A 22835-nucleotide genomic window follows, 5' to 3' on the forward strand; every position below is an offset into this window, starting at 1 on the left:
TCTCTGCTTTCCAATTGTAAGATAAAGAAATAAGTGAACAAAATGATTCACTGAGGGGGGAGCTAAAACACAGCATTTTTAAAGTTAAACCCTGTTATGGTTAAACCAGGCAAAGGCTGAGAGGGAACCCCTAGACCCCTTTCTCACCTGGTCATAACCGACCTCATAGTGAAGGCGACCCTAGGCAGCAATGATCATAATATGATTGAATTTTACATTCAGTTTGAGGGAGAGAAGAGTGGGTCTAAGACTAGTATTTTAAACTTAAATAAGAGGCATATGAGGGCATGAAAGCAGAGCTAGCTAAAGTGAACTGGCAAATTAGATTTAGGGATAGGTCAATAGAGATGCAGTGGCAGACATTTAAGGGGATATTTCAGAATACACAGAATAGATACATTCCAACGAGAAAGAAAAATTCCAAGGGGAGGATCCACCATCCATGGTTAACTAAAACAGTTAAAGATCATATCAACTTAAAGAAAAAGCAAATAATTGCACAAAGATGATGGCAGGTCAAAAGATTGGACAGAATATAAAAAACAGCAAAGAATGACTAAAGGATTAATGAGGGAAAAAATTAGGGTAAGCCAGCTAGAAATATAAAAACAAATAGTAAAAGTTTCTATAGATATTTTAAAAAGAGTTAACAAAGTGAGCATTGGTCCTATAGAAAGTGAGTCTGGGGAATTAATAATGGATAATAAGGAGATGGCAGATGAATTGAACAGATATTTTGCATTGGTCTTCATTATTGAGGATACAAGTAACATCCCAGTATTAGCTGTAAGTCAGGAAATGGAAGGGAGGGAGGAACTCAAGAAAATTACAATCACAAGGCAAGTGGTACTGAACAAATCGTTGGAGCTGCGGGCTGACAAGTCCCCGGGTCCTGATGGACTTCATCCTAGGGTCTTAAAAGAAGTTGCTAGTGAGATAGATGATGCAATGGTTTTCATTTTCCAAAATTCCCTAGATTCAGGGAAGGTTCCATTAGATTGGAAAATAGCCTTTACTGAAAAAGAGAGGGAGACTACAGGCCAGTTAGCTTAACATCTGTCATAGGGAAAATGTTAGAAGCTATTGTTAAAGATGTTATAGCAGGGCATTTAGAAAAATTCAAGGTAATCAGGCAGAGTCAATATGGTTTTGTGAAAGGGAAATCATGTTTATCTAAGTTATTTTGGAGTTCTTTGAAGAAGTAACATGTGCTGTGGATAAAGGGGAACCGGTGGATATACTGTACTTAGATTTCCAGAAGGCATTTGACAAGGAGCCACATCAAAGGTTATTGCAGAAAATAAACACTCATGGTGTCGGGGCATATTGGCATGGATAGAAGATTGGCTAGCTAACAGGAAACAGAGAGTAGGCATAAATGGGTCATTTTCTAATGGGCAAGATCTAACGAGTGGTGTGCCACAGGGATCACAGGGGCCTCAACATTTTACAATTTATATAAATGACTTAGATGAAGGGACCGAAGGTATGTTTGCTAAATTTGCTGATGACAGAGATAGGTAGGAAATTAAGTTGTGAAGAAGACATAATGAGGCGACAAGGGATATAGATTGGTGATTTAGTGATTGCAGGGCTCTGAGATGCAGAGGGATCTGGGTGCCCTAGTGCATGAATCGCAAAAGGTTAGTATGCAGGTACAGCACATAATTAGGAAAGCTAATAGAATGTTATTGTTTATTGCGAGGGGAATTGAATACAAAGGTAGGGAGATTATGCTTCAGTTAAACTGGGCATTGGTGAGACCAATGAGTACATCTGGAATACTCTGTACGGTATTGGTCTCCTTATTTAAGGAAGGATGTAAATGCATTGGAAGTAGCTCAGAGAAGGTTTACTGAACTAATACCTGGAATGGGCAGGCTGTCTTATGAGGAAAGGTTGGACAGGATAGGCTTGTATCCGCTGGAGTTTAGAAGAATAAGAAACGCCTTGCTTGAAACATGTAAGATCCTGAGGGGTCTTGACAGGGTGGATGTGGAAAGGATGTTTCCCCTTGTGGGAGAATCTAGAACTAGGGGTCACTGTTTAAAATTAAGGGGTCACCCATTTAAAACAGAGATGAAGAGAATTTTTTTCTCTCAGAGGGTTATGAGTCTTTGGAACTCTCTTCCTCAAAAGGCGGTGGAAGCAGAGTCTTTGAATATTTTTAAGGTAGAGGTAGATCGATTCTTGATAAACAAGAGGGTGAAAGATTATCGGGGTAGGTGGAAATGTGGAGTTGAGGTTACAATCAGATCAGCCATGATCTTACTGAATGGTAGTTCAGGCTGGAGGGGCCGAGTGGCCTATGCCTGATCCTAATCCGTATGTTCGTATGTGAAGTGGTCAACAGCAGCTGGATGTCCTCCGGAGCGTGTGCTATGAGAGCACAGTCATTAGCAAACAAGAGTTCACTTAATAGCTGTTCTTTTGATCTTTGTGCGAGCCTTGGGCCTTTGCAGATTGAAGAGCTTGTGGTCTGTCCTGAACTGAATGTGCACTCCTATGTCAAGATCTTTGAGTGCAAATAAGAGCATGGCCGAAAAGTAAATGGCAAACAGAACTGCAGCCATTACACAGCCTTGTTTGGTGTTAGTGATAAGAAAGGCATCTGATAAGGCATCATTCTGCATCACACTGGTCATCAGGCCATCATGAAATGAGTGGATGACCCTCATCTTTCCACGGCAGCCATATTTTGTACAGCACCTTCCACAGGCCTTCATGGTTTACTATATCGAAGGCATTGGTCAGGTCAATGAACATCATGTAGAGGTCCTTGTTCTGTTTGTGGGACTTTCCTTTAATTTGACATGCCGCAAAAATCATGTTGCCTGTGCCTAGTATGAAAGCTACACTGTGATTCTGGGTACTCTGAGGCTGTAAGATGAGTGACAATCCTATTGGGAATAACCCTTGCAAGAATTTTTCCCACTGTGGAGAGAAGTGAAATACTACAATGATTGTCGTAGATGGACTTGCTTCCCTTCCGTTTGTGCAGGTGAGTTATGGAAGCATTCTTGTAATCTTGGGGCACAGTGCCCTGGTTCCAGATTAAGCAGAAGAGGCTAGTGAGTTTTCTAACCATGTGTGCTCCTCTGTACTTGAATACTTCAGGTGGAATGCCGTTGGCTCTTGGAGACTTACCCACAGACAGTTGCTTTAAGGCCTTGATGATTTCAGTTTGAGAAGGATCGAGAGCAAGCTCATGCAGAACACGATGTTGTGGAAGTGATTCAATGGCATTGTCTGTTGTGCTCATCTGCGACTTGGCTTGAATCAATAACTGTGAGGCAACCCAGGCACTGAACTCAGTAATGTGCTGAATTAGCAGTTAGTCTGACGCTGACTTCATTCTGAGCACTGTGGGCCTTCTTGGATTGAAAGAAAAAAGGACTTGCATTTATATAGTGCCTTTCACAACCACTGGCCATCTCAAAGTGCTTTACAGCCAATGAAATACTTTTTGAAGTGTAGTCATTGTTGTAATGTAGGAAACGCAGCAGCCAGTATGCACACAGCAAGCTCCCACAAACAGCAATGTGATATGACCAGATAATCTGTTTTAGTGATGTTGATTGAGGAATAAAATTGGCCAGGACACCAGGGATAACTCACCTGCTCTTCTTAGTGCCATGGGATCATGGCACATGGACCACCTGAGCAGGCAGATGGGGGCCTCAGTTTAACTGATCATCTGAAAGATAGCACTTCCAACAGTGCAGCTCTCCCTCAGTACTGCACTGGACTGTTAGCCTTGATTTTATTTTGTGCTCAACTCCTACAGTGGGACTTGAACCTGCAACCTTGTGACTCAGGCAAGAGTGCTGCTAACTGAACCATAGCTGACGCATTTTAGGTGTCTTTCTTCTTTTTCTCATCAGCGTCTATTTGCTTCATTCTCCCTCCTCCTCATGAGAGGGGAAAATTAGCTGCAGTTTCCGAAAATAGCCATATCTCTGGCAACACAGCAGAGGCTTCAACACTCCTTCCATCCTATAATGCTGAAGTTCGACTTCTATCAACTTGTACTAGCAGCAGTACTGAGATTAAAACATTTAGCTGGCAGTTCTAATTGAACCAAAATTACAGTGCTAGTATTTTCACAAAGGAATTGCCATTTTGAGACAGCTTTTGAAGGTTGAAATGAATACAATAAACAAGTAGGTGTAGAGATCAGGGAGGGGGAATGTGATATACTTGAACAAATTAGCATTGAAAGGGAGGCGGTATTAGCTGTTTTAGCGGGCTTAAAAGTGGATAAATCCTCAGGCCCAGATGAGATGTATCCCAGACAGTTATGTGAGGCAAGGGAGGAGATAGCAGGTGCTCTGACACAAATTTTCAGATTCTCTTGACCACGGTAGAGGTACCAGAGGACTGGAGGACAGCGAATGTGGTACCATTATTCCAGAAGGGTAGTAGGGACAAACCGGGTAATTACAGGCCAGTGAGTCTAACATCAGTGGTAATGAAACAATTGGAAAAAATTCTGAGGGACAGGATTAATCTCCACTTGGAGAGGCAGAGATTAATCAAGGATAGTCAGCATGGCTTTGTCAGGGGGAGATTGTGTCTAAATAACTTAATTGAATTTTTCAAGGAGGTGACTAGGTGTGTAGATGAGGGTAAAGTAGTTGATTATAGTCTACATGGATTTCAGTAAGGCTTTTGATAAGGTTCCACACGGGAGATTGGTGAAGAAGGTAAGAGCCCATGGGATCCAGGGTAATTTGGCAAAGTGGATCCAAAATACGCTTAGCGGCAGGAGGCAGAGGGTGATGGTCGATGGTTTGTTTTTGCGATTGGAAGCCTCAGACCAGTGGTGTACTGCAGGGATCGGTGCTGGGAGCCTTGGTGTTTCTAGTGAACATTAATGATTTAGACGTGACTATAGGAGGTAAGTTACAGTAAGTTCGCAGGTGACATGAAAATTGGTGGTGTTGTAAATAATGAGGATAGCCTTAGATTACAGGACAATATAGATGGGCTGGTAAGATGGGCAGAGCAGTGGCAAATGGAATTCAATCCTGAGAAATGTGAGGTGATGCATTTTGGGAGGACTAACAAAGCAAAGGAATATACAATGGATGGTCAGACCCTAGGAAGTACAGAGGGACCTTGGTGTACTTGTCCATCGATCACTCAAGGCAGCAGCACAGGTAGATAAGGTGGTTAGGAAAGCATATGGGATACTTGCCTATATTAGCCGAGGCATAGAATATAAGAGCAGGGAAGTTATGATGGAGCTGTACAAAACACTAGTTAGGCCACAGCTGGAGTACTGTGTACAGTTCTGGTCGCCACACTATAGGAAAGACGTGATTGCACTGGAGAGGGTGCAGAGGATATTAACCAGGATGTTGCCTGGGCTCAAGCATTTCAGGTATGAAAAGAGACCGGATATGCTAGAGTTGTTTTCCTTAGAGCAGAGAAGGCTGAGGGGGGATCTGATTGAGGTATACAAAATTATTTGGGGCATTGATCGGAAGAAAATTTTTCCCTTAGCGGAGGGGTCGATAACCAGGGGGCATAGATTTAAGGTAAGGGGCAGAAGGTTTAGAGGGGATTTGAGGGAAAACTTTTTCACCCAGAGGGTGGTTGGAATCTGGAACACACTGCCTGAAGGGGTGGTAGAGGCAGGAACCCTCACAACATTTAAGAAGTATTTAGATGAGCACTTGAAACGCCATAACATACAAGACCATGGGCCAAGTGCTGGAAAATGGGATTAAAATAGATAGGTTTGATGGCCGGCACGGACATGGTGGGCCGAAGGGCCTGTTTCTGTGCTGTATGACTCTATGAATCTAAAGTTGTGCAAAGCAATGCTTGACCGGCACCTTTATGTTGCACTTGTCGGAGCAGTATTGGCATCAGCTGGCCAACTCAATGTGGAGAAATATTCTCCTGAAGCTCAAGTATCTGAGTCATCCTGGACCAATACCAGTTTCAGAGCCACAACTACAGCTTCAGGCCGGGCTGAAACTCGTATTCAACATTTCATTGCTCCCAATCAGCTCTCAACTGGGACAGTATGATTGCTCAATACTAATGTCCGCTCATGCTGCCCTTACAGCTGAAATTAAATTTGAGCTAATTTGTGACTTGATGCTGAAGTAGGTTGTGTAGGATCCACAAGCCTCCAACATCTCACCAATCATGACTCAGAATCACAGAATTATTACAGCACAGAAGGAGGCCATTCAGCCCATCATGTCTGTACCGGCTCTCCAAAAGAGCAGTTCATCTAGTACCATTCCCCGGCTTTCTCTCTCTTTGTTGCCCTGCTCATTCTTCCTTTTCAGATAACAATCCAATTCCCTCTTGAATGCCTCAATTGAACCTGCCTCCACCACACTCTCAGGCAGTGCATTCCCAATCCCAAGCACACGCTGCATAAAAAAGTTGTTCCTCATGTCTCCATTGCTTCTTTTAATTCAGTACAAGGGAAGAAGCTGATTGGCAAGTAACTGATATGTTATTCTACTTATCACACTTAATATACTAACAATAGTTAGTTTGCAAATTTAAGATATGGCACGGCTACTCAGCCAAGTGGAATGTGCCTCCTGTGGTATATGGGAAGTCGTGGACGCACCATGTGTCCTTGACAAACACATCTGCAGGAAGTGTCATTGGCTGCAGAAGCTTGAGCTCCGGGTTTTGGAACTCGAGCAGTGGCTGGAGTCACTGTGGTGCTTCCATGAGGCAGAGAACCACATGGATAGCACGTTTAGGGAGATAGTCACACCACAGGTTAAGAGAGTGCAGGCAGAGAGGGAATGGGTGACCTTCAGGCAGTCTGAGAACCAGGCAGGTAGCGCAGGAGTCCCCTGAGTCGATCTCGCTTGCTAACTGGTTTTCCATTTTGGATGCTGGTGAGGGCTATGGTTCCTCAGAGGAGTGCAGCAAGAGCCAAATCTGTGGCACCATGGGTGGCGCAGCTGCACAGGAGGGGAGAAAGAAGAGTGGAAGGGCAATAGTGATAGGGGATTCAGACAGCAAATGTGCCAGTTCTGATGAAGGGTCACTGACCTGAAATGCTAACTCTGCTTCTCTCTCCACAGATGCTGCCAGACCTGCTGAGTATTTCCAGCAAGATGTAGAATCAGTTTGGGTGGAACTACAAAACAGCAAGGGGCAGCAAACATTGGTGGGAGTTTTTTTTAGGCCACCAAACAGTGGTGGTAATGTTGGGTATGGTATGGATCAGGAAATTAGAGCTGCATGTAGCATGGGCAATACAGTAATAATGGGTGACTTCAATTTACATATAGATTGGATAAACCTAATTGGCACTAATGGTGTGGAGGATAAATTCCTGGAGTGTGTATGAGATGGGTTTCTGCAGCAGTATGTTGAAGAACCAACTAGGGATCGGGCTATTTTAGATTTAGTATTATATAATGGGAAAGGGCTAAGTAATAATCTTGCTGTAAAGGAGCCATTAAGAAATAGTGACCACAATATGATTGAATTAAGTTTGAAAGAGATATAGTTCATTCTGAAACTAGGATCTTAAATCTGAACAAAGGAAACTATGAAGCTTTGAGGGGCATGTTGGCTATGGTGAATTGGGAAAATACATTATAAGATTTGATGGTAGACAGGCAATGGCTAGCATTTAAAGAAGTATTAAATGGTTTACAACAAATAAACATTCCTCTAAGACACAAAAACCCAACAAGAAAGATAAATCAACTGTGGCTAACAAAAGAAGTTAAAGATGACATTAGGTCAAAGAAAGTAGCTTATAAAGTCACTAGAAAAAGTGGTAAGCCTGAGGGTTGGGAGCAATTTACAGTCCAAATAAGGAGGACCAGGAAACTGATAAAAGGAAAAGAGATTATGAACACAAGCTAGCTAGAAACAAATGTGGGCTGTAAAAGCTGCTTTAGGTATGTGAAAAGGAAACAATTAGCAAGGACAAATGTGTTCCCATTGCAGGTGGAGACAGGAGAGTTTGTGGTGGAGAATGAGGAAATAGCAGAGACTGAACAACTACTTTGTGTCTGTCTTCACAGAGGAAGCCACAAAAATCTCCCAGAAATACTAGGGAACCAAGGGACTTGTAAAAATGAGAAACAAAATAATTAATATCAATAAAGAGGTAGTACTCGAAAAATTAATTGGATTGAAAGTTGATAAATCCCCTGAACCAGATGAGCTACATCGCAGAGTATTGAAGGAGGTGGCTATAGAGATAGTGGATGCATTGGTGATTATCTTTCAAAATTCTATAGATTCTGGAAGGGCTCCTGCAAACCGAAAAGTAGCAAATGTAACCCCACAATTTATGAAGGGAGCGAGAGAGAAAACTGAGAACTGCAGACCTGTTAACTTGATGTCAGTAGTAGAGAAAATGTTAGAATCAACTATAAAGGATGAGATAACTGGACATTTGGAAAATAATGATATGATTGGGCAGAGTCAACATGGATTTGTGAAAGGGAAATCATGTTTGACAAACCTGTTGGAGTTTTTTGAGGATGCTACGTGTAGCATAGCTAAGGAGAACCACTGAATGTGGTGTATTTGGATTTTCAGAAGGCTTTTGATAAGATCCCACACAGGAAGTTAGTGAACTAAATTAGAGCACATGGGATTGGGGGTAATATACCGCAATGGTATAATATAATGGGGGTAATATACCGCAATGAGCTCCAGGACATCACTGCAGGAGTACCTCAGGGTAGTGTCCTAGGCCCAACCATCTTCAGATGCTTCATCAATGACCTTCCTTCAATCATAAGGTCAGAAGTGGGGATGTTCGCTGATGATTACACAATGTTCAGCACCATTCGCAACTTCTCAGATACTGAAGCAGTCCGTGTAGAAATGCAGCAAGACCTGGACAATATCCAGGCTTGGGCTGATAAGTGGCAAGTAACATTCGCGCCACACAAGTGCCAGGCAATGACCATCTCCAACAAAGGAGAATCTAACCATCTCCCCTTGACATTCAACGGCATTCCCATCGCTGAATCCCCCACTATCAACATCCTAGGGGCTACCATTGACCGAAAACTGAACTGGAGTAGCCATATAAATACCGTGGCTACAAGAGCAGGTCAGAGGCTAGGAATCTTGAGGCGAGTAACTTACCTCCTGACTCCCCAAAGCCTGTCCACAATCTACAAGGCACAAGTCAGGAGTGTGATGGAATACTCTCCACTTGCCTGGATGGGTGCAGCTCCAACAACACTCAAGAAGCTCGACACCATCCAGGACAAAGCAGCCCGCTTGATTGGCACCCCATCTACAAACATTCACTCCCTCCACCACCGACGCATAGTGGCAGCAGTGTGTACCATCTACAAGATGCACTGCAGCAATGCATCAAGGCTCCTTAGACAGCACCTTCCAAACCCGCGACCTCTACAAACTAGAAGGACAAGGGCAGCAAATACATGGGAACACCACCACCTGCAAGTTCCCCTCCAAGTCACACACCATCCTGACTTGGAACTATATCGCCGTTCCCTCACTGTCGCTGGGTCAAAATCCTGGAACTCCCTTCCTAACAGCACTGTGGGTGTACCTACCCCACATGGACTGCAGCGGTTCAAGAAGGCAGCTCACCACCACCTTCTCAAGGGCAATTAGAGATGGGCAATAAATGCTGGCCTGGCCAGCGACGCCCACATCCCGTGAATGAATTTTTAAAAAATGGATTGAGAATTGGTTAACAGACAGAAAAGAGAGAGTAGGAATAAATGGGTCATTCTCAGGATGGCAGGCTGAGCTGTTCACGATCTGGATATGGGAACTAATTGTAATATTTCCAAATTTGCTGATGACACAAAACTAGGAGGGAATGTAAGTTGTGAGGAGGATGCAAGGAGGCTTCAAGGGGATTTGGACAGGCTAAGTGAATGGGCAAAAACATGGTAGATGGAATATAATGTGAATAAGTGTGAAGTAACAGGTAACATTCCAGAAATAGCTGTAAATCAGGAAATGGAAGGGAGGGAGGAACTCAAGAAAATTACAATCACTAGGGAAGTGGTACTGAGCAAATTGTTGGACCTGTGGGCTGACTAGTCTCCTGGTCCTGATGGACTTCATCCTAGGGTCTTAAAAGAAGTGGCTAGTGAGATCATTGATACAATGGTTTTAATTTTCCAAAATTCCCTAGATTCGGGGAAAATTCCATTAGTTTGGAAAATAGCCAGTGTAATGCCTTTTTTCAAGAAGGGAGACAGAAATCAGGAAACTACAGGCCAGTTAGCTAAACATGTCCTAGGGAAAATGTTAGAAGCTATTATGAAAGTTGTTATGGCAGGGTACTTAGAAAAATTCAAGGTAATCAGGCAGAGTCAACATGGTTTTGTGAAAGGGAAATCATGTTTAACCAATTTTTGGAGTTCTATGAAGAAGTAACCTGTGCTGTGGATAAAGGGTAACCAGTGGACGTACTGTACTTAGATTTCCAGAAGGCATTGATAAGGTGCCACATCAAAGGTTATTGAGGAAAATAAAAATTCATCGTGTAGGGGCATATTGCCATGGATAGAAGATTGGCTATCTAACAGGAAACAGAGTAGGTATAAATGGGTCATTTTCCAGTTGGCAAAATGTAACAAGTGATGTAACAAGCGGTGGCACAATGGTTAGCACTGCAGCCTCACAGCTCCAGTGAGCTGGGTTCAGTTCTGGGTACTGCCTGTGTGGAGTTTGCAAGTTCTCCCTGTGACTGTGTGGGTTTCCTCCCACAGCCAAAGACTTGCAGGTTGATAGGTAAATTGGTCATTGTAAATTTCCCCTAGTGTAGGTAGGGAATATGGGATTAATGTAGGATTAATATAAATGGGTGGTTGATGGTCAGCACAGACTCAGTGGGCCAAAGGGCCTGTTTCAGTGCTGTATGACTCTGACAAGTCCTATGCCATAGGCCTTCTGGAAATCTAAGTACAGGATGTCCACAGGCCTCAACTTTTTACAATTCATATAAATGACTTAGATGAAGGGACCGAAGGTATGGTTGTTAAATTTGCTAATGACACAAAGATAGGTAGGAAAATAAGCTATGAAAAGGACATAAGGAGGCTACACAGGGGTATAAATATGTTAAGTGAGTGGGCAAAGATCTGGCAAATGGAGTATAATGTGGGGAAATGTGAAAGTGTCCATTTTGGCAGAAGAATAAAAAAGAAGCATTATGATCTAAATGGTGAGTGATTGCAGAGCTCTAAGATGCAGAGGGATCTGGGTGTCCTCGTGCATGAATCGCAGAAAACTAGTATGCAGGTGCAGCAGGTAATAATGAAGGCAAATGGAATTTTGGCATTTATTGCTAAAGGAATAGAGTATAAAAGTAGGGAAATGTTGCTGCAACTGTACAAGGCATTAGTGAGACCACACCTGGAGTATTGCGTACAGTTTTGGTCCCCTTACTTGAGGAGGGATGTAGTTGCATTGGAGGCAGTTCAGAGGAAGTTCACTAGATTGATTCCAGAGATGAGGGGTTTGGCTTATGAAGAGAGATTGAGCAGTTTAGGCCTTTACTCTCTAGAATTTAGAAGAATGAGAGAAGATCTGATTGAGGCATATAAGATAATTAAGGGGATTGACAAAGTAGACGTAGAGAGGATGTTTCCTCTGGTGGGGCAATCTAGAACGAGAGGTCATTGTTTTAGGATAAGGGGTAGCAGAATTAAAAGAGATAAGGAGAAATTACTTCTCTCAAAAGGTTGTGAGTCTGTGGAATTCACTACCCCAGAGTGCGGTGGTTGCTGGGACATTAAGTACATTTAAGGAGGAGATAGACAGATTTTTAATTAGTAATGGGTTGACGGGTTATGGCGAATGGGCAGGAAAGTGGAGTTGAGGACGAGATGAGATCAGCCATGATCGTATTGAATGGCGGAGCAGGTTTGGGGCTGAATTGCCTACTCCTGCTCCTAGTTCTTATGTTCTTATGAATTGAATACAAAAGTAGCAAGGTTATGCTTCATCTATACAGGGCATTGATGAGACCACATCTGGAGTACTGTGTACAGTATTGATCTCCTTATTTTAAGGAAGGATGTAAATGCATTGGAAGCAGTTCAGAGAGAAGGTTTAATACCTGGATGGGCAGGCTGTCTTATGAGGAAAGGTTGGACGCGCTAGGCTTGTATCCGCTGGAGTTTAGAAGAATAAGGGGCGACTTGATTGAAACATATGATCGTGAGGGGTCCTGACAGGGTGGAAGTGGAACAGATGTTTCCTCTTGTGGGAGAATCTAGAACTAAGGGTCACTGTTTAAAAATAAGGGGTCGCCCATTTAAGACAGAGCTGAGGAGAAATTTTTTCTCTGAGGGTCGTGAGTCTTTGGATCTCTCTTCCTCAAAAGGCGGTGGAAACAGTGTCTTTGATATTTTTACGGCAGAGGTAGATAGATTCTTAATGAGCAAGGGGGTGAATGGTTAGTGGGAGTAGATGGGAATGTGGAATTGAGGTTACAATCAGATCAGCCATGATCTTATTGAATGGCACAGCAGGCTTGAGGGGCCGAGTGGTCTACTCCTGCTGCTAATTCATATGTATGTTCATGTGCAAGTGATCCACTTTGGTAGAAAAAACAAAGGCAGAGTACTTCTTAAATGGTGAAAGGTTGGGAAGTGTTTATGTCCAAAGAGATCATGAGTCACTAAAAGCTAGTATGCAGGTGCAACAAGCAATTAGAAAGGCAAATGGTATGTTGGCCTTCACTGCAAGGGGATTTGCATACAGGAGTAAAAATGTATTGCTTCAATTGTATAAAGCCTTGGTGACACTGCACCTGAAGTATTGTGAACAGTTTTGGTCTCCTTATCTAAGGAAGGATATACTTGCTATTGAGGGAGTGCAACGGAGGTTCACCAGACTAACCCCTGGGATGGTGGGATTGTCTTACCAGGAGAGATTGCAAAAACTCTCTAGAGGTTTGAAGAATGAGAGCTGATCTCTTTGAAACTTACAAAATTCTTACAGGGTGTGACAGGGTAGATGTGGATAGGATGTTTTCTTTGGCTGGTGGGTCTAGAACACAGGGACATAGTCTCAAAATAAGGGGCAGGCTATTTTAGCCACTTAAGACCAAGATGAGGAGGAATTTCTTTACTCAGAGGGTGATGAATCTTTGGAATTCTCTCCCCCCACCCCCACCCTCAGAGGGCTGTGGAAGTTCAATCATTGAGCATGTTCCAGACAGAAATTGATAGATTTCTGAATACTAATGACATCAAGGTATATGGGAATAGTGGGGAAAAAGGGCATAGAGGTAGATGGTCAGCCATGATCCGTTTGAATGGCGGAGCAGGCTCAATGGGCCAAATGGCCTATTCCTGCTGCTATTTCCTATGATTCCTTTGATAATTACCCTAAATTTGTGCCTTCTGGTTCTTGATCGTTACGCCAATGGGAACAGTTTATCGCCCTATACTCTGTCCAGACCCCTCATGAGTTTGAATACCTCTATCAAATCTTTTCTCAACCTTCAAGGAAAATAGTCCCAGCTTCTCCAATCTATCCACATAACTGAAGTTACTCATCCCTGGAATCATTCTTGTGAATGTTTTCTGCACTCTCTCTAATGCCTTCACATCTTTCCTAAAGTGTGGCACCCAGAACTGGACACAATACTCCAGTTGAGGCTGAACCTGTGTTTTATACAAGTTTAACTTCCTTGCTTTTGTACTCTATGCCCATATTAATAAAGCTCTCAACCTGTCCTGCTACCTTCAATGACTTATGCACATATACACTCTGATCCCTCTGCTCCTGCATCCCCTTTAGAATTGTTCCCTTTATTTTCTATTGTCTCTCCGTGTTCTTCCTACCAAAATTAACCACTTCACACTTTTCTGCATTATATTTCATCTGTCACCAGTCCATTCATTCCACCAACCTGTCTGTCCTTTTTGAAGTTCTACTATCCTCCTCACTGTTCACAATATTTCCAAATTTCATATCCTCTGCAAATTTTGAAATTGTGCCCTGTATATCAAGGTCTATATCACTAATATATATCAGGAAGAGCACGGGTCCTCACACCAACCCCCTGGAGAACTCCACTACAAACCTTCCTCCAGTCCGAAAAACATCCATTAACCACTATTCTCTGTTTCCTGACACTCACAAAATTTTGTATCCATGTTACTACTGGCCCTTTTATTCTATGAGCTATAACTTTGCTCACCAGTTTGTTGTGCGGCACTTTATCAAATGCCTTTGCAAGTACGTGGACACCATATCAACAGCATTGCCCTCATCAAACCTCTCGGTTACCTCCTCAAAAAACTCTAGTAATTTAGTTAAACATAATTAGCCCTTAACAAATCCATGCTGGTTTTCCTTAATTAATCCACATACGCCCAAGTGACTATTAATTTTGTCCCAAAATATTGTTTCAAGAACTGACTGGCCTGTAGTTGCTGGGCTTATCTTTGCACCTTTTTTGAATAAGGGAGTAACATTTGCAATTCTCCAGTCCTCTGGCACCAGCCCTGAGTCTAAGGAAGACTGGAAAATTATGGCCAGTGCCTCCACAATTTCCACCTTCCCTTCCTCACTATCCTTGAATGCATCTGATCCAGTCAGATGGTGACACTCACAAAATTTTGTATCCATGTTACTACTGGCCCTTTTATTCTATGAGCTATAACTTTGCTCACCAGTTTGTTGTGAGGCACTTTATCAAATGCCTTTGCAAGTACGTGGACACCACACCAAGTATGTGGTGCCTTATCAACTTATGTACAGACAGCCTATCCAATACCAATTTTAAACCCTTCAACCAGTTCATTATTAGTAGGGTAGTCTTGAAAAACATTTCCTGCTCGTGTGATTCTCTATCTGATCTTGAAGTACAAAAGTGTTCTGTTAATCTTAAGGTGCTGTGTGCTGAAAACATTTAAGCTTCGGATGACTGAATTGATCACTAAGCACATGTTAAATCTAGACTACCTTTTACAGAAGGAATTCTCTAATGCTGATGGAAGGCAACATATGTGTCATAGGTTTTCTATTGCTGGGGTAGATGTATTGTATGATACAATATTGAAGCCCGGTACTGCCATGATCAGCAGCCACACACTTGATCGTAACTGAGGTCTGTCTGAGGTAAACCTGAGGGAGCTGCAAACTGATCCAAGTGTGTACACACAATCCAGTTAAACTTCAGGGAAGTTTAAACTGAACACTTCACAACAAAATTCCCCTCTAGATGTTAGGGGCTGAAAGATTGCTAACTTTACAAATCTAGGTATTCTATGGGGTCGGCAGGGGGGCAGGAAAGAGGAAATTAGGGACCATCTCAGTACAATGTTGTTCCATTTCAGAGTGGAGGGAACACAGTTGATCGGCAGGGTGAAAAGAAATTTCCTGGGTCCTGGTCATTTTCTTCCTGTGTGATATTATAGTAATTTCTATTTCTATTTGCATGTGAAAGTTGAAAAAACAGCAAAACTGAATAGCTTGTTCTGGCTTCTTCAAACCAGGTGAAATGCAGCAGTGTGTGTCTCCCTGTCCAGCTTATATTATTTTTTGTTCTGCTTTATTGAGCACGGTTGGAATTGTGATTCCAAGTGAAAAACTATTAATAAGTCCATACATTCAGCTAAGCTTTCAATACAATTTATTAAAGAAATTCATATCATGTATAGTAATGGAAAAGCAAAGAAAGTTTCACAAAATTCCAAAATGACCATCCTAATCCATAAAGACGGTTCTTAAACTCAATACCTGTAGCACTGTAATTAGGGTTTTATGGGATTACACTGAACTAGTTGTTATAAACTTGGAAAATGAGAACCTAAATGTATAGACTTTCAAACTGATAAATTAATCACTTTTATTCTTAAAGGAGAACTCTATCCTTCTGTTAAAAAGGGTATATTTAAATTATTTTTGAGTAAATGTCTATGGCACAGTGCTGCATGAATACACCATGTCATGGAGTGCTAGAACACGCCAAGTTTCCAATATCAATTAGAATGGTGGCCAGGCACATCATCCCAGAAGGCAAGAAAAAATAATAGACTGCTCTGATGCTTGACGGCAGCAGTAAGAGACCAGTGAGTGCACTGTCCGCCCTATTAGACCTTCTCTGACGAGGAATGTATAAACCTAAAGATAAAGGGAGGAGATGAAAACCACTGAAGCAGGGAATCCTCTGACAATGTGTTCGGAACCACTCTGGATAAACAATTGATTTCCTCATTAAGGCAATGTCACTACTTCACAGTATCAGAATCACAGAATTGTTACAGTGCAGAAGGAGACCATTTAGCCCATCGTGTCCACATCAACTCTTCGAAACAGCAATTCACTTAGTTCCATTCCCCCGTCTTCTCTCCGTAACCCTACACATTCTTCCTTTTCATATAACAGTCGAATTCCCTTTTGAATGTTTCAATTGAACCTGCATCCATCACACTCTCAGGCAGTGCATTCCAGACCTTAACCACTTGCTGCGTGAAAATGTTTTTCCTCATGTCACTTTTGCTTCTCCTACTTACTGTGTATTCTGGGAAAGATGCCATCCCAATGGCTGGCCTGTGTTCTAGAACATTCCACAGAATTTACCACTTTTAAAATTAGATAGAGTTCCCTTTTATTTAAAGCAGAAAAGGCTTACTCAAAGCAGTCAGGAAAATATTTTGCCACTATGTCTAAAATATTACAGCAATGATTTTGTTTTTTGTATTGTTTTCTGAAGATTGCTCAGACAGACAATTAACAGCAAACTATATGACAACTTCCAGAACTATCAGTCAATGCTCACATCAGCAAAACTAAATGATACCAATGCAAACTATGTTTAGCTTTCTGGCTTAAAGCCTACAATTATCCCACAGTGCGTAACTGAAATGAAACTATTAAGCAAAGCACAAATCAATGAATTGCAGTAGGTAAGCGTTAGTAGAGCTAGTATATACACACACACACAACTTGAATTACATTCACAGCAATCAGATTTTTAGGTTTTGTGGTCCATTACATTTTTTGGGTACAGTATAAATAATACACATTTTAATACAGTGACTTGAATACAGATTCTCTAATCACAAATACAGTTTAATTTTAAACAACTACAAATAACCTGTTTAAACATCTATAGCATAGGTTTATTTATATTTGACCTGTCAAAGTTTTTGATTTAGTTCATATTATGAACACATCAAACCTAATTTTAATTCAATTACATAAATATAGCAAAGCACTGTTTGCAACTCCACTGTCTCTCTTCAGTGTTCTGAAAAGTTATGGTCAGTGCCACTAATACAGAAACTGTTCTAAGCTAATTTTTCTACTTCTGAATGTTGTTCACATATTGTAAGTTTACACTGCCTGGATTACCTTCTTGTTCTGATTTAAGTTTGTGTCTGTTTTGGTGACAAGATTTACAGTCAGTAGTTAACTGTACCCATAAATCCTTAAAGGATCAGTACAGCATCCAAGTGAAAGGGAGTTTAATGTTTCAGTTTATTCAGAGATTACTTTGAACAAGGAATTTTTCTCTGCTCACTTTTGGTTTGTATAAGTGCCTTAGAAATTGATTTTTCCATGTGCACTATGCTCGAAACAGGTTCAGTCTTGGGAGGGGGAAAAAAATCTTGGGGACCTCAAATGTCTTTTGTTGAACTTTAATTTCTGTAAGTCTCCTGACATTATAATACTAATGACATGAATAGGTGTGTCACTTTGAGGACAGCACAGAAATACTGAATTGGGAAACTTTGCATGCCTTTTCCACAATACTAGTCTCAAATCAATCCTGAATTAGAAATGCCATCCAGCATTTTAAAAGTTAGAAATACTTACACTGTTCATAGTTTTATCTTTCAAAGTAATGTATTCTATGGACCAATTACTTGAAACAATTTTTTTCTATGCTAGTCTTTTTACCACGTTCTAATGTATTAACAAAAAATCAACTTCTTAATTTGCTGAGTGTTTTGCTTCCTAATGTTCTGTTCACAAAAAGATGTCAGCTAAACCACTTTACCAGACAAATTCCAACTCTACTAATTACTTTTCTGTAAGTGGATCTCAAATAGGTTCTCCTGTTTCCTCTTCCCCATTTCCACAACCCCAAACCCAAGAAAAGGTTTGTTTAAATAGACATACTGTCCAGATTTGTTCTTAAATCAAAGCATCATTAAATTTCCATCAGAACACTGGCAGCAAATCCAGTACTGCTCAAGATCCTCATGTCCCCTCTCGCTGAATCTGAATGTACTTAATGCATGAGAAACTTTGGCAAAGATGACTAGCTCCCGTGAGCTTCCTGTAGCAGATCAGATTGTCCAGGACATGCTGTACTATATAGTAAAAATAAATGTTTAGATTGACTTTCAAATCAGAGGCTGAGCACTACTATTATCCCATCAGAACCACCATTATCCAGTGGGATGGATTTTGTAGATTCTAACTGTGCATTCCTACCCCTCTAAATTCTCCCTATTGCCCCAGTGAAATACATGACGGATGAGGGGATTCTACATATTCCATTCCATCTGTCACTTGATCTGACCTGGAGGGATCTGGTTAGATTCTACATATGATTACCAAATTCATGAACAGAAAGTAATAAATAGTCTTAAAAAAATGTCCTCACATGTAATAAGGATACATTAAATTTATATTTAAAATATAAATAAATCTCCTTTTAATTATGTGATGTATTTTCAAAAATTCCTTCAAAGCAGTTTGTATTTGGTAGAAAAGATGGCTGTTTAGACATTCCTTTTTGGTTGTTTTTGGTACACGCTCCTTTGACATTATTTGGAGTAAGAATAGGTACATCAGGGTACAAGTGTTGTTGAGAAGTATCATAATGATCAGTTTTCTATCGGGCATTACAAACATAATGAAGCATGTGCTAACGAGATTAAAAATAGTTCTTCAAAATAAATCAATGATAAATTGAATAGACATCTGTTTTCAGATAATATAGGACTGCACTTGCTGTACAATCCACTTTAAAAGGGGCAAAAATCTACTGTTTAAAGACAAATTATCACCTATCAGCAATCACCTACATTTCACTGTCTGTGCACATGCCTCAAAGGTGTACAATATTGCTAGAGGTGTTGCATTACTGGTAGAGGTCCACCGTTCCCTCAATATAAATGTCATGGCTTTAGCTTTGTTTTGCACTGGGACAACAGTGAAGTATAATCAGTATTCAGCTCTGCATTAGTTTGCCTCTGGTCAAATGACCAAATCTAGAGATACAATGTTATTCCATTTTTAGTTTACTATGTGCTATTGCCCAGTGTTTAATAAATGTTGATCTAATTAATGCCGTCATCATTACTAGGACTTTTACAACAAACTTGCCCCTTTAGAACAGTAGACTCAGCACCTAATTCCCAATAGAAGTAGCTATATTGCCCTGTTTCACTTGCTGCCTCCACCTGAGATTGCAGTGATGTTGTCAGCTCCAGTATAACAGCTCAAGCCAACAATGTCCCAGAAACCAGCATATTGGTACTGCTCTATCTACCCACAGGCACAAGACTAATCCCTTTAAACGTGACCAGCTGAAACAGATCTTACATATGGGACACTAATTTCCTTCAACATTTGGTACAGAGGTGGAAAAACAGGTAACCACTGCAGTACTGCTGATATATTTGCTTCTGAACAATGGGCATCTGAGGTCTGAACAATACAGCAGTACTAATGACTGAGTAACTTATATAAGTGAGATGGCATTGTTTAAATCAAATCACTCCTGTCAGCCCTCCTTCCCCAAGGTATAATAAGGGCATTGACTTCTTCATAAGCCATTAAATACAGCCATGGGTTCAAATGAATAGAACTGTAGAGACTGAGGAGACAAGTTCCACACTTTTCTGGAATCTTGCCTCAACCTTTCAACGTCAATACTTGGGGCAAATAACCAATCAGGGACACTTCAGGAGCTCTTGTATTGTTGTGCTGCTTAGTCTTTCAAGCATGGTTCTTGCACACCTGGCCAAAAATCAAATGTAAAACTACCAGGGCTCTCCAAGACTTGCAGCCCAGAAGACCCACCAAACAAAAAAACCTGCCTACCCAGCAGCTGCTCCAAACAAGTTCCTGCAGTTATACATTTGGTTTTGAGTCATCTGAACGACATCCGTGCTTGGGCAACCTAGCAGCACTGGCATGAGTGTCACGGAATTCACCAGTGCCCACTATTTGAGTAACTGTCGCGCATGAATATTCTTTTCACTCTTTTTATATTAATAGGTTTCATGTATTGTTATGGTTCCACAAGTCAAAGTTTATCTTTGCAGGTCTACTAACAGTTGACATCGTAGTACCCCGGGGGTATCTACAGTCTGTAATCTCTTGCCTTCCTGACTAGAGGGCAGTAGGAGAAACTACATGGATGACTCTGGGACGGATTAAAAAAAGGGGAAAAAAATAGCAAAAGACTTTCAAAAAAAAAAAAAAAAATTTTCTCACTGGAGGCCAAATTTCTAAAAGTTATTTGACCCCCAGCTTATGATGGACATTGCCGCACAGTTTTCCATTTTTATTGCTGGCACAAATTTGGTTGGAGATAGACTAAAAATAATTTTAGGTACATGTCATTACTGAGTGATGGAGATTCAATTCTGTTTGCTGCACTCGGTTCCTGTTCTCACGTACAGTGTTATGGGTAGGGACAAGCAGAGACCAGACACTTCCTCATAGGAAAGGAAGGGCAACGTTAAGAGAGAACTTTTGTCCAGAGTAGGTATATGAGCCAGGCTGACCAGAAAATGGGGAAAACATCCGAAGGAGTCTTGCCCTCAGATATATATATTTAAATTTTGATGCAAATGTCAGTCCTAACAAAAATATGACACTACTAATAAAAATATAAAAGACTGATTTTTTTTTCATAACTATGTTAATCACTGTAAACGTTTGTTAAAGATCTAGATAGTGAGTGAGGATCAAACCCAACTGTTAGGTCCTCTAGAGTGGATGGGTTGTAGCCAATATGGGAATATTCATTGAACTAGCTCTAAAATGAATTTTTTCTTTGTTGGTCAACATGCTAATGGAAAGCAGCTTGCTTTGACTCATGATTTGTGCAACTAATGCAATGAAATTAGTCTTAGCTTCTTGCAAATCTGAATTCCCTCCCCAAAATACACATCTCACATCATCCAGTTCTGATTAATGTTCTAAAAGACCTCAAACAATTGCCCGTCTGTGTTTGCTTTGAGGTCTTAGTGGATCAAAATTGAAGAATAGATTTTTACCAGAAGAGACAGTTGGTAAGAATACAAAATGCAGCCTACTGTAGGCTATGAGTTAGACTGTTATCAGTCAATATTCATTTTGCAGTTAAATTCCCAATATATGTAAATCAGCATGCACTAATTGATATGAAATTGTTCTCTTGCTGTCTAATAGAACTAATTCTTCACCACTATTAACTAGAGTAGGGACAAACTATTGGGATCTACTTTTATATATTTTTTTGTAAGAGGTGCCAAACTGCTTGTATACTTTTGTTAGTTCACAGATTTAAGATATTAGTATCTAATCAGTACCAGCATGATAACACCTGCCTATTTCAAGGCTTTGTGATGAATAAGTGAGCTTTACAACCGTGTTAAATGTTCAATCAGATTCTGCTCTTCCTTTGACTTTTCCATACCATCGATAATATAGTCTTGTTTCTCAATACTCGCCATGGCAGCACTGCTACTTCCTCCACGTGATGAGATTTCTTTGGCTTTGTCTTGCTTAATTTTTTTCTGCAATTTTGCAGCTTCCTCAAAGGTCTGGGTTAGGGGTCTCCCGAGAGTTTCCGGGAGCAACAGGGTCAACAAGCCAGTCAGAAAGGACATGATTCCAACAATCAGCTACCACAAAGGGACAAAGAAGATATTAGTATCTTTCAAATGTTTACTGTTAAACTTATTGCATATTTGAAATCTTCAATGAAGTCCAGTACCCATCACACTTGGAGGTTATTTTCCTCATTATGTTTATCATTACAAAGGAATATGAAACAATATCAACACATTAATAATGCCAGCTAAGTTAGAAAAATGTCAAAGTCTATCTTGTGGAGCTATCAGCACATTGTAAGTTAATAGACCACACCATCAGGAACAAACTTGGAACAAAGTCCACCCAGCCTACCAGGTTGATTCTTTCCAACTAGTACAATTGACCATGGTCAGCTGTACTGTCATGGATGCTCTTCAACTTACTTAATCACTCAAAAGGAGAACTGTTGAATCTACCTTCACCTCTGAAGACAATTAAGCAAAAAAAACCTCCCAAAGTATTAAAGTTGTTCAACACTGACTAGCTGCATTCCATAGATTATACTCCTATGGTACCAACATGATTTTACATGGACAGTTTCCAATAGAAATATTGACACAGAAATTTGTAATGGAAAAAGTTGTGTTAGGACCAGGTGAGAAAGGTGTCTAAGGGTCTTTTACTGTCTTCACCTGGTCTTATTGTAACAGGGTTTAATTTTAAACCCACTGTCCTTATAGCTTCCCCCTTGGTGAATCCTTGTTCACTTTCCAATTATAAGGCAAAAAAATGAGCATAAACAGGCTTTCTCAGTGAAATTTTATTAAAACAAATTCTAATTCAGTTACCGCCTATAGATACACACCGTGCCCCATGCTAGTATGCATAAGCGATATGCACATGCAAATAGGGACAGAAAAGAGAAGGAAAAAAATGGAGAGGTTTGAGGCAATATCAGAAGAGTTTCTTGTTTATTGTGCTTCAAGCTCTTTTTGTAAGTAGTCTTTCTTTTCGTTAGGGCCCAGTATTCTTCTTAAACCTTGTTCACTGTAGGAGACTTTTCTCTTTCGGGGTTCATGTATCTTCAATGGTTTCTG

The 22835-nt window shown here is 40.8% G+C and overlaps 3 protein-coding genes across 12 annotated transcripts in view; 1 reads left to right on the forward strand and 2 right to left on the reverse strand.

The window, feature by feature from the left end:
* LOC137367154 (uncharacterized) overlaps window positions 1-3262 on the reverse strand; it is a 94907-nt gene extending 91645 nt beyond the window's left edge. Inside the window, exon 1 of the mRNA XM_068028592.1 lies at window positions 3148-3262. Within this exon, the coding sequence (XP_067884693.1) occupies window positions 3148-3262 (115 nt within the window). The remainder of the gene's footprint in view (window positions 1-3147) is intronic.
* Window positions 1-22835, forward strand: part of LOC137363487 (uncharacterized) — a 296432-nt gene that overhangs the window by 32506 nt on the left and 241091 nt on the right. The window lies entirely within an intron of this gene.
* slc22a16 (solute carrier family 22 member 16) overlaps window positions 15588-22835 on the reverse strand; it is a 97729-nt gene continuing 90481 nt past the window's right edge. For both annotated transcript variants that reach the window (XM_068027292.1, XM_068027295.1), the window contains exon 9: window positions 15588-21827. In XM_068027292.1, coding sequence (XP_067883393.1) covers window positions 21564-21827 — 264 coding nt within the window. In that variant the 3' untranslated portion in view covers window positions 15588-21563. The remainder of the gene's footprint in view (window positions 21828-22835) is intronic.

The sequence above is a fragment of the Heterodontus francisci genome, chromosome 3, assembly GCF_036365525.1.
Source record: "Heterodontus francisci isolate sHetFra1 chromosome 3, sHetFra1.hap1, whole genome shotgun sequence".
NCBI lineage: Eukaryota > Metazoa > Chordata > Chondrichthyes > Heterodontiformes > Heterodontidae > Heterodontus > Heterodontus francisci.